This window comes from Grus americana, chromosome 1 (assembly GCF_028858705.1).
Source record: "Grus americana isolate bGruAme1 chromosome 1, bGruAme1.mat, whole genome shotgun sequence".
NCBI classification, from domain to species: Eukaryota; Metazoa; Chordata; class Aves; order Gruiformes; family Gruidae; genus Grus; species Grus americana.
The window spans coordinates 37363511-37376505 of record NC_072852.1 but is presented as its reverse complement, the minus strand read 5'-3'; the positions used below and the strand labels follow the sequence as shown (position 1 = coordinate 37376505).

Here is a 12995-nt window from a genome sequence, read left to right as displayed (position 1 = left end):
AACAACAGACAAACAGATACATGATATTCACAAAATCTTACCAGCAGCTCCCGTACCCTTCGTACTTAAAACTGAGCGTGAGTCAGGACAGATTAAATAACTTTTCCAGCTCACACAGGAAGTATGTGACTGGCCAGGGAAATAAACCTTACTCTGTGTGTTAAACTGAACCTGTCTTTCATTCCCTTACACAATAAATAGTATTTATTAGATAACGGAATTACTATCTATTCAGGCAGCACCTGTGATTTTCCCCTGCATGGAGTGTAATGCACTGCATTCATGATACGTTTTTTTTCCCTGCCAAGTGTAGGAAATACCAAAGCCATGATGGAGATTTTACTTGACAGCTGTTTACGCTGAAAACCCCCGCGCTGGCCGTCCCTGCTGCCACCCTAACAACGAGCCCAGCCTGAGGTCACGGGCAGAGGGTGAAGAAACTTCAGCCACGTTGCACTTCTGATCAGAATACACAGCAATCTTCATGTCCATTATTAGGAATTTTGGTTTAGAAATAAAGGCATAGATGTGTTGAAGCAAAGTAATTGTGAGTCTAGGCGGTGGTGTTTGATCCAGAGATCTTGCAGTGGCCGGTGGATCAGCTGCGCTCTCAGGAGAACTCTGTTCCCGGGTATCTCCTCCTGACTGCAGGATGTGTAACGTAAAAATGCCCATCAAGAATGTCAGAAATGTGTGTTGTGCTGCAGTCTGTTTATTTTCTGCTCTCTCATCTATTTGCCAAAAACCTTCCTACATCTTTTTAATCATTTTTATCTCTTCTTCAGTTTGTATGAAAATTACAGAAATATTTCCAGACACCTAGTAGCCTACAGAAAATCTACTAATCACAAAGCAACACCAGAGAGGAGAAGGGTGTTCCACTGTATAAAAATAATTCATTTTGGCTTCTGCAGCAGAGAGGAGAAGCTGCTGGATGCTTTCCCCAGGCTCTGGTGAATCCCTCTTTAAAATAATTGTTCCAGATTGCAGCCCGGGGGCTGCTGAGCGATACTATTACTACAGGAGAGTTTCCATCCACTGAATAGATGTTAGGTCCTTTGCCTTAGGGGTGGCCTCTGTATACACAGCCAGCATTGCAGTAACATCTATAAAATACAGAAAATATCTATAAAAATAGATATACTCACTATACTCACATAAGTAGCATGGAGGCCAGTGCACTACTTAGGTATTCTTCTTTTCTCACACTGCCACGGCTACACTGGCGGCACGACCAACTTAATTTGTAGCTAAGTCAGACTGGTCTAGAAAAGACTCAGTATGGCCATGTACTTCTGAGAGCCTCCAGCACAACTGTTGTCAAGGATAACTGAAGTGTGACCACTCAGTTATTTTACAGGCAATTCTTTCTATAAACCGTAAGGATTAGAGATTTCTTATGGAAGAGATCTCGATGAAGAGCTCTTTGGTATAGAGACCTTGATTTACCTTACACGATGCACTCATCTTTGCTGCTTTCTGAAGATTATAGACCCCTTTTTATTTCATTCAAAGGACTTTGCCCTTGATATAAATATTTGTATGGCTGCGTGTGTGGCTGTGTTTATAAGCGACAGTTTGAATGAAATGTTGTTACTCAGGTTGAGTCAAAACAGATAAATGGAATGAACATACTTCTCAGGGAATTTGGAAGATGTCCAAAGAAATCCAATCGTAAAAAGCCAAATGCTTTCCTTTGTAGTAAAACGACTACACAGCTCACCTCCCCTTGTGAATATATATTCCCAATATAGCAGGGCTATTCCATAGGATATATCTACATCCTGGGTCATGTGTAAGCAGGTATGTCCGTATCCAAGGATGTATGCCTGTGGCAATTTCATGGATATTACTGGCATTAGGGGAGCATTTCTAGATGATGTATTTCATCTTTCCCAAATGGGAGCCCCTTTGGAACCCGCTCCCAGGGCACAGTGGATGAGCTTGTCTGTCTCCTCACACGGGTGCGTGGGTGCGCCTTCGGCTGACTGCTGGCTGGAGCATAGGAAATTCCAGGTCTGAACACTGGCTGTTCCAGCTGAGAGCCAAGCCCTGGAGCTACTGAATGGATCATGTGAGACTTGTTCAGCCAGTCGGAGACCTTATTTTCCTCTGGCAGCATGGTCATCAGTAGATTCCTATGGCTGTTTATTTCTAGGGGCCTTACTTCTCTCCTCCAGTCTTAACTAACAAAACCATGCCACGATCTAAGATTTGATAAACAATTTAATTATAAAATTATCAGTTAACATGTACGAAGTATTGACAAATTCTTTACCAAAGGGCTGTGTTCTTGCCCAGCTCAGCCACACTTCGGTTTGGGCGATACATATGTCTGGTGGGCTCGAATGTCTTATTTTGTTGGAGGCAAGATCATAGAAAGCCAGGACCAGCCTTACCGACAGAGTTACAGTAGGGTTTCAGAGAACTTGACACCTCATTTTTTTTCCCCTTCAGGACATTTGGAGCCTTCCTTTGTAAACGTGTTCCGCAAAATTATTAACACAGCTCCTGCTCTCAAGACATTATCCAATACTTGGACACATAAACTGCAGTTTTCCAGGTAATGACTAGGTGAGGACTCATGCCAAAAAATAGTATGACTCTTCTATTACTGTCTTATTTCAAAATGCCCTCAGAATGTGCTAGAATCACCTCTAGGTTGTTTCCTTTCTTGTTGTTTTCTGTATCTTTCACTAAGAAGTTAAATCCATTGCTAGAAACCAATTTTTTTTTCTTTCCCAACAAGGCGACCCACATCTATCAAAGATTTTAATTCTCAGTTGCCTGTTAGTGACTTTTGCAGTATTTGATTTTTTTTTAATCATAGGACTCTGCTTTTTGTTAGAATGTATTTGAAATCCTCTATCACCTCTTTATTAGTATCCTACAGCTACTTTCTCATTACATTAATCTTTTCTGTTCATGCAGTATGGGCTTTTCCATACTCCTGCCTTCATCTTAGCTGTGATTCATCGCTTTTACATACATTCACGATTCTGCACAATTTCTCCCTCTTTGCCATGAGTTCTTTTGCTTTTGTCTCCTACTCACATTGGATTACTTGATAAGTTTGTTCTGGAATGGAGTATGGAAATTTAAATCTTAAATCTGGTTTGCTTCCTTTTATTTTTAACTGCACATTTGTTCACAGAAGTTTTGGGAAGATTGCTGTTGGTTAAATAAATTAAGTTGGTGTGTCTATGTGGGCTTTTTATTTCAAGGAAAGATTATAATGTCTGTCAAATTCTAATAATGTTGTCAAATGCTACAGGGAAAATGGGGACGTTATAATCCATCACACTTGATATTAAGGGAGCCATTTACATCATAAAAATGAGCTTTCTAAATGACAATCTCAGACTGAGCATGATGTTAACCAAACAGAAATCCAAAGATTAGAGAGAGAGGATAACCAAATGCCAAACACCAAACATAGGAAGTAGTTCTACAAATGTTTTTGATTTATCTCTTAATCTTTGCCACTTTATCTGAAAAATATTACAGAAATGTCTAAGGCTACATTTCCTGAAGACAACTTCTGAGTTATTATTTCCTATACCAAATATCAACATGTATATCTAATTTCCTCCAATTGTGTAAAAATAAATTAATTCAACAATTCAGGATATTTTATGAAGAAGGTTCTATTGTCTCCATCCCATCAGTTGATCGTGATTATTGTGTATTACAGGCATCAGAAATTTGAATATTATTATTATGCTTCATCAAAACATTTCCATTGGCTTTATTGCCCAACTGTAGTTCATTAATCTGTTTACAGCATTTTTTAAATTGAAAATTTGGAAAACAAAAAAAAAATTACTATATATATTACTTTATTTTACAGTAAACCCCAAAAGCATTCACATATTGTCAGAGGCAAGAAACTCACTGGTGGCAGAGAATTTTTTAAAGTAAAAGATGTGAAAATCAAACTGCTGTTGTCAACAGTCCTAGTACACTTTTGAAAAAGGTGTCTGAATCTAGGTCTCAGCTCTACAAGTTGTAGTTAGGATCCATGTCATAGATGGCAAAGTTATTCAGGACATCAGTCTCACCAAATAAATAAGTTATTTAGACACTGCATTAATTCATTGAGCAGCTATTACGTAATGCAAAATTAGTCAACATGACTAATATGTTTTATTTAATTTGGCAAATGCAACTGTAGGGTCGCAATGCTGTGTAACTTGTATTGACCTGTTGCCTTGCAGCTGAATTATATTAGGGTTTATGGAAGCTGCTGTTTCCCCACTGGAATGGGGGGTGCAGAACTCAAATAAGATCCAAATACCTTTTCCTCTTGCTCTGCTCATTGCCCGAGGAAACCAGTCCTGTACGAGCAGTCCTAGACTCTGTATTTCCTACCACTGAGAGACATACATCTGAGTTGGCAGAAGGGACGTTCTTTGTATTTGTTTTTAAGAGGTACAGATGATACAGAGTTAGTAATTACTGTCCCTTCTGTTTGCAGACTTTCTCCTCGGCTGAGAGACACGCTCACATTCACAGAACACCCACGGCACAGTATGTATCTTATAACATTGACAGATGTTGAAAACAAGCAGAGCTCATCTAAATTCTTTCCAGACACCCTTCATTGTGTTCTGGAAAATGACTTTGTGCCCCCAGAGCCAGCTGCAGACCTCGTTTCAATTGCACGATGTGTAGGTTTTAATTTTCATTTTTTGAGGAACGTTCTTCAACAGGAGCAATATCTGAGCTGGTCTCTGTGCTTTAACAGAAAGAGTCATGGAAAGGCAGGGATGCTCTTCCTGCATCACAAAGAAAGAAGGAAAAGGGAGATGTGTGTTTCAGTTTAGGTGGTAACCAGGGGGAAGTCACTTTGAGGAAACGACAATAAATTGAAGAGGTTGTTTGGACAGGACTTGATGCGGCTTCACGTGTTTGATTTAAGTCAGTAGCAATGGTGCAGGAAGGGGAGAAAGATCCTACTGTTTTCTACTCTGAAACAAGAGCATAGCATGAGTTTTATTCCCATATTAGCAAATTCTTAAAACGCTAGTGAGTGAAGGCCTTCCCTTAAACCACGCTGAGCTCAGAGGAAATACAGATTCAGGCCTCCATTCAAAACTTTTAAGTGATTTTGGTCTGAAGAGTCAGGAACATTCCTCTAAACAGAAGGGGCTATTTACAGATCCACAGATCTCAAAGCAGAAGCAGATGGCTCAGACCAAATCTCCATCCCGGCAGGGCAAGGGCCATGGCACCTCCCGGCTGCCTCCCTCCTTAGCCCAGGAAAGGTGTCCAGCCCCCACCACTTGCCTCTGCTGGTTGTTCCACTGGTATCTTCCTTCTCCTTGTTAAAAAGTAATTGCATGAAAGACTCCCACACTTACCCATTTTCAGATTGTCAGGTTTCAGTTTTGAACCATTAGTTCTTTCAGTGTTCCTCTCCACTCCAATACCCCCCTGTACACAGTTATTTCCCCCCTTCCGTAAGGTACCGCACGTAAATTAAGGCACCTCTGAATAGTCTTTCCAATAAAACACTTTACATCTGCTAATGCAGATTTATTTACTTTGGGGTTGTAACTTTTTTCCTGTAATGTCTCCCAGGTTACAATATGAACTTTTAAAAGGTAGTAACTCAAATGACGAAGCTGATCAGAGGGCTGGAGCACCTCTCTCCTATGAGGACAGGCTGAGAGAGTTGCGGTTGTTCAGCCTGGAGAAGAGAAGGCTCCAGGGAGACCCAATAGCAGCCTTCCAGTACCTGCAGGGGCCTACAGGAAAGCTGGAGAGGGACTGTTTATCAGGGAGTGTAGTGATAGGACAAGGGGTAATGGGTTTAAGCTGAAGGAGGGTCGATTTAGATTAGATGTTAGAAAGAAATTCTTGACTGTGAGGGTGGTGAGGCACTGGAACAGGTTGCCCAGAGAGGTTGTGGAGGCCCCCTCCCTGGAAGTGTTCAAGGCCAGGTTGGATGAGGCTTTGGGCAACGTCGTCTAGTGGAGGGTGTCCCTGCCCATGGCAGGGGGTTTGGAACTAGATGGTCTTTGAGGTCCCTTCCAACCCAAACCATTCTATGATTCTGTGATTCTGAATGGTGCTATTTTGCCAGGATCCTTACACAGAGCTAGGAAGATTAACTTAACTTTTTATTTCTGCTTATGCATCCAAGGACAAGTTCTTATTCCAGTGTTTCCCCCTGGGAGCTCATGCTGAATCGGTTGTCCACCACGGCTGCACAGGATTTAGGGGTACTTGCTACTTTCTGGCATAAACCCCACCTTATATAGAATCATAGAATAGTTAGGGTTGGAAGGGACCTTACAGATCATGTAGTTGCAACTCCCTTGCTGCGGGCAGGGACACCCTCCACTAGACCACGTTGCCCAAAGCCTCATCATATAGCTATGATCTGAATATTTTATACACTGAATAAAAACATTAATTTAAGACCAAGCACTGCCAACGTCTCCAATAATGCCCCTATTCCTAATGTAAACTATTTTGAGATTGTTGGTCAGCTCCTAATCTTGGTACAGGGTGATACTGCATAACACTCATGTTTTGCCAAGAGTAATATGATACTTAATGTGATAATTAACTGCCAAGCACTTGACTAATTCTAGATGCATCTATATTATAATCTTTATAAATTCTCTTTTTCAATTAAAAAAACCCATAATAACAAAATCGTGATAAAACCCACCAAAATAACAAATAACAAAACTTACGTTTCATAAAACTATACTGACTGGTGTGACTTCTTTGAGTCCTGTATCAGCTTTTGCATTATTTGGCCCAGGATGACTGTTAATGCTACCTGGCGTATAGTAACCCAGTTCATTCCCTAGTTAATGGGATAATAATGGGTCATAAATTTGTCACATGTGGACTCTTCTGCGGTTTCCATGCTATTCCAAGATTTAATTTCAGTAAGACAGGTGTCTCTGCCTGCCTCAGGAGCACACGGTGCTGGTAAAGCATGCAATGTTAGAACTAAGAAAGTGAAACTAGTTTCATAATTTGTTTAAACCCCCCCCCTCCCCAAGGAAAAAGGACTAAAAAATCTGAAGGAAAGAATGCAGTTTGCCTGCAGATTCAGAATATGCTTATTCTATCAAATCTAGCTTTCATATTTATTGTGTTTTACTACATTTATAGTGATTTTGTCAAAGAAACTAGTACTTAGAAACAACGAGAAACCATACCCTGAAATTACAGAGTCTGACATCAAAGAAGGAGGCATAATTTTTTGAAGAAAACTGGTGGGTTTGCCAATTAATTAATTCTTTGCTTGTCATACTGACTTCCCCTTAAAGATTTCAAAGCACTTAAAAACCCACATTGCACTCCGTAACAGCACAAACTTGCTGGGAAAGCTGGAAGGAGTTGTGGCCTTCCCATCAGCAACTAGCTGTAGAGGGAGATGTTCCTACATCATCTGCCAGGGTAATATCTGACAGCTTTCCTTTTCTGTCATCTCAGCTGTAAGTTGCAAACTCCACTTCAGTGTGCCAGGAAGGCAGGTAGGACTTGAGGTGGATGATAGAAGAGATCAGGGAATTGATCTGCACGGAAACATCTAGATTGCTGTTTGAAGCCAACTAAAAGAAGAGGTCCTGGGCAGCATCTCTTCACCTCTCCCTCCCTCCCAGCCAGGCTTTCCATGACATACTGCTGTCATAAAAATCAGACTGACTGGGAATTGCGAGCTGTCTTCTGCCTCCCACTCTGTTTGGTTTCTGTGACTCTCACGTTAACAAGGTTAATTCTATCTTACCATTTTGGGGTTTATGCTGACACTTATAGCCATCAAAAAGCGGGCTGTCATGCAATTGAAAAAAGATTTTTATCAGCCATGATTCATAGAGATGCTAGGACCCTTTTTCTTCTCCATAAAATGACTAGTTGAGTGACAATACCTTTTGATAGACACCGTGAAGAATAATATGCTTTCTGTAGTTTTCATTTTAAGCATGTCCACGCTGATGAATTATTATATCTTATGTGTGAATACATAATAGTTTTATGAAACTCACAGCTTGGCTGAATTCCCAGAAACCTTTGAGACAGTCATATAGAAACGTTATTGATTTTTAGATCTGATTAGGAAGCTTACAAACTTAAGTGTGTAATCTTGGCAGCCAAATTACAACAAAAAAAATAGAAGCTATCTATGCAATTTTTTCCTATTTTTTCTCATGTTCCAAGAATTTCCAAATTTTAGCCTGGACATGTTAGAAAAGGCCTCAGAACAAAGAGACCTCGTTCAATTTCTGCCTTCTCTCCCAAATTATGAAAGTTGTGTTCCAGAGAAGTCTTACTGGGAACAGGCTGCAAAAGTAAGTTTTGAATAGATAACATTGTTCCAAGAAGAAACTTATTAAAAAACCACCAAGAAACCAACTTGGTCAGGAATTTTGCTCGTTTTGCTTTTTGAGATTCCTTGTTTTCTGTTAATATACTGAATTATCACTAAACAAATGTAGATTGTCTAAACATTCTCATCAGTCTCAATTTTAGACAAGGCACAGATTCCGCTAGGTTAACTAAATGTTACTTTGATCAATACCCTTTCAAACTCTGTCTGGATGACCCAACAATTAGTAGGTAAGTACATTCCTTCAAATCCAACATCCCATATATATGTGTGTGCATATATATATATATATATATATGCATTTTCAAAGGGAGAGTGAAGTGCATTAGGAGAGCAAGGTGTCGGATATTAAAGCTCCAAAGCGAGGCTTTGGCAAGTCAAACCAGATCCTTTGCTCCTTCATGATTTTTCCAGGCAAGTTCTAGGCTAACATGACATGGGAAGACCAAGGGGAGTATGAATGTAGAGGGGCTCTTTCTGTATGATATTTGCTTCTCCAGGATTACTACTTCAACTCCACAGACAAATCTCATCTCTCAAGTGCTCTGATTAAAATAAGCAAGTTCAACTCACAAGCTGTTTTGTACATAGCTTTGTATTGAGTAACGGTATTCCACACCTAAATACAAAGTTTTAAGCCAAAAGATTGTATCATTTTTTCCCCCACCATGTCGGTTTGTCTAACCTTAAATATATTGCCTCATTTCACCAATCATCTGAGTTAGTTTCTTCCTATTTGATTAATTATTGCTACAGTATTACTTTTAAAACAAACAATAGGTTTTTATGACAATAAACATTTTTGCAGCCTTATAAATGTTTTTAGAGCCAGACAATGACAGGAGAGAATCCCTTTTATATATACTATCTTCTGGAAATGCTATTAATTTTATCCTGTGTTGGTCATTAAATAGCCATTTTGTAACCAATAATATAAGTCTTAGACAAAGACTAGCCATTACACAAACACTGTGGGAAAAGAATTTGTAAGAAAATGGAAGACTAAATAAGGCCTTGAATAGCTTTATTGAAATCTGTATAAATAAACATGCGCATTTCAAATGTAAACCCAAGTGAACTCAAGTGCAGACAAAATTTTAACCTCTGTCATGCAGGAGGTTAGTTTACATTTAAAAAAAACAAAATCTCAAAGCAGCTTTAAAATACCAGGATGAAACACCAGTTTTAATATCAAGGTATAAAGCAAAGCCATGTCCAACATACCTCATTTATATCCTGGTCAAATGCAATTTTTTAAACTTTTTAATGCTAACATAAATAAATAATTTACCAAAATGTGCACTCACAGAGTGAACTTTTATTTACAATACACAATTTATAACCTATTGTATTTGATTAGTTCAAGTGAAGAACATCATACTTTTTGCTTTTTTCTTTTTTAAATTATTTGTTTGAACAGTGGGACACAAAGCAATTCTCCAGGTAGTACATATGTGAAGTGTGCCCCCGCACTTAAGAGCCCCTCTCAAAGGCAGTATTGTATACAAACCAACAATACATTCTTCCAACTAGATCAAAGGGAAAACAGCAAATTAAAAAAAAAAAAGTTTCAAACTGTCACACTTATTTTGGCATCCTGGACCCCTGAACATCGTTAACTAAAATCCAATTCAAAGTTTGTATGCCTTATATACTGTACAGGTTCTGACTCGAACATGCAAAAGCCAATTCTCTTACAATGAGTTACCTTTTCAGATATGCTGTAAGGCTATGGTGAATTCCATCAGGAATACACAAAGAAAATTAACAGGCCTACCTTTAAAGTCATTTTGTTCATTAACAATTTAAAGGCAGGTTATATTGAAAAAACTCTCATCTAAGCCCAATACACAGTCATTACTATGGATACAGAATACTAATAACTCTGACCCTATTACAGAGTAGTTTGCAAGCTGTCAAACTACGAAAACTGGGGAGAGAGAACTTACAGCACAATTTTAAATTTTGGACTGACATCAGATTAAAATTATGCATGTCTTATAAGCAAGATAACAGGAATTATGTCTGCAGAGTAGATTCCAACAAGCAACAAAGGATACTTACATTTAATTGAAAAACTTTTTGTTAATGCAGCATGAAATCCAGAACCTGTTCCACAGCAGCGGTAAGATGAACATAATATTCTGGATGCTCAACTATATCACAAAAGGTTAAAACACCTTTTCAAGCTATTTCTTCTATTGTGATCGAATTAAAAAAAAATAATTAGGGAGAAACAAAAATTTGCTGTTTTAAGAAAACTACTGCTTATATATTTATGACATTTTTACTTGTAGTCTGTGTGACAGCCTAAGGAACATGTATATATTCATCCAGAAACTAGACTTGGCAGTAGTATTCTTGCAGTACTAAGAAAATAAACGTCAGAAGTCCACAGATTTAACATTTTAGTTATTAACTCACATCCAAAATAAAAGAAAACATAATCCATCAGAACAGCAGCAGAAAACTTAAAAGGGGTTTATTTGTGATTTCCTATATATAGCTTGTGAATACAAGACTGTAAATGCATTAGAGACAATTTCTGTTTAAGTTTTTATTGTTTCACTTCAAGTACTGCACATGTTAAAATGTAATAAAGATTTACATTCTGTTATCTGAAATTCCCCATCTCAGATTTTTATTCTTAATTTGGTGGGCAATTTCACTCTTTCAATAGATCCCCAGTAAGAAAGTCTCTTTTATGGCTTCTAGTTTTTCCATTAGTTAGTGTGCATACAATTTTCATTTTCTATATCGTTATCATTTTCATTGCTGTCTTCATCACTTTCTAGTGGGATGCCTGTGGCAGCTGAAGCACCTTGTTTAGTTTCCCGGTCAAGAGGGAAAAAGCCAGTTCCACTGATTGTGTCCTGCCTCTGGTAGAAGAGCACATATGCTGCTTTGGACTGTAAAAGAGAAAAGTGGAATATGCTCATGAGGCTCCAGACAAAACATTTACAATCCAAATTATCAATTTAATTTTTTTCTTTTTGCTTCCAAGTCTGTAAGGTAAAATTACAAAGAAATCCAAAGCTTTCGTATCAGTCATTTTTGCATGTTGGAACAAACCATTTTTGGTTTGCACTGTCCTTTGAAAGAACACAAATTATTACCTACAAATTTACTGCAAGGTTCATGATTTACTCTTCATTTTTCATCCCTCGAGAAGAAAACATCATTAACAGTCCCAATTTTAGAAACACAAAAGGTACTTGCCACTATTTGGTCCTCACATGCAGTGGACACACTACTGTCATCAAAGTAGTACCATTTTCCATCGTCCTTATTTTTTGCAAAAGCAGTATCTAGGACAAAAAGGTACAATGTCTAAGGGCTTTGTATCTTCATAGATGTAATACAATCAGTTGCTAGAGTCTGTTACTGCCAAATACTTGACATTTAACTAACCAAAACCTATTATCGCCATTAGACTTGAACTTTCACACTTTTTTTTTTTTAGGCAAGAAAAGCTTAACCAATAATGTTCCCCTTCTAAAGAGAATGTATAGTGAGAAAGGACAGTCAAAATAAAATTCCTCAGTCACTTTTTCATTTTTCTCTCTTCTTTCAAGGAGATGCACAATGTACAAAAATACAGACAAGTAAGACAAAATCAGCTGTCGGAGTACAGTAGCTCTTATGGAGCTCTTAGGTTTTCTCTTTTCACAATATGCATAGCTAGAAGTATAAAAGAATCTACAATTATCCTTGAAAGCTCATTCATATAGATTTTTGTGTTAGAATACTTGTGAAAGCATTTCAAGGTAATGAAAAAAATTGTCCCTCAACCATTAAAAACATGCCATTAATTCAAAGTGATCAGTACTTAAATCAAAATAAACAGAGAAAGAAAGCTGACATGTGGAATGATGATATTTGAAATCAACTTACAATGTCCTCCTCCCATTCCTCCATAGTGGTTGGAGACAGCAATCAAGTTGTAGCGGCAAGGCCCTGCATTGGGATTAATAAGGAACTCTGACATGTCCAAGTCGCTGTTTAACAAAAAAACAACACACACACACACACAAAAAAAAACAACCAAAAGAAGGTCATGTTAATAATATTCTTAACCATTTCACATTTTGGTGGTCTTTCAGCCCTTTATATTCCCCACCAAAACCACACACACCAGACTACACTGACAGTGCATCTCTCTCACTCTGTGAGAAGTGCAACAGGATCTTAGCCAAAACTAAGCCAAACTATCTCAGCCAAAACTACTGATAGCATTCTTCCATAGTTATCTACTGCTATTATTTTTCCAGGTTTATACTTTTCACCTACAAGCATTCTGTCATCAGTGTTTACTGGATCCACGCATGGAAGCTGAGAACAAAACCATTATACATAATTGCTGGATTAAATGTTGCCTTAGTCATGCCAACTTTAACACTTCCAGCACGAAAATATTTAGGTTTCTTACTTTATTGGAAAGTCAACCAATGTATCCAACTTGTCCCTCATATATCTGCTGTAGGAAAAGCGCTTTAGATGAACTACCAGTACGGGAGGCAGTGACCACAAGTCTAACTTCTTGGTAGCTTGCTGATGTTCTTTACAGTTTGGACAATACCTAAAAGAAAAAAAAAATCAATTTTAAATAACTGCAGTCTGTATGCATGTTAAAATACAT

General features: G+C 38.2%; 1 protein-coding gene across 4 annotated transcripts in view; it reads right to left on the bottom strand.

Moving 5' to 3' along the window:
• Positions 1 to 9363: 9363 nt before the first annotated feature.
• The window catches only part of USP15 (ubiquitin specific peptidase 15), a 68727-nt gene continuing 65095 nt past the window's right edge, over positions 9364 to 12995 (bottom strand). For 3 of the 4 annotated variants that reach the window (XM_054814567.1, XM_054814580.1, XM_054814591.1), the window contains 4 exons: positions 12786 to 12935; positions 12251 to 12354; positions 11576 to 11664; positions 9364 to 11265 (listed from right to left, as the gene is read on the bottom strand). In XM_054814567.1, the coding sequence (XP_054670542.1) occupies positions 11080 to 11265; positions 11576 to 11664; positions 12251 to 12354; positions 12786 to 12935 (529 nt within the window). In that variant the 3' untranslated portion in view covers positions 9364 to 11079. Of the gene's footprint in view, positions 11266 to 11575; positions 11665 to 12250; positions 12355 to 12785; positions 12936 to 12995 lie in introns of those variants that run through there. The other variant, XR_008575653.1, reaches the window with a different exon arrangement.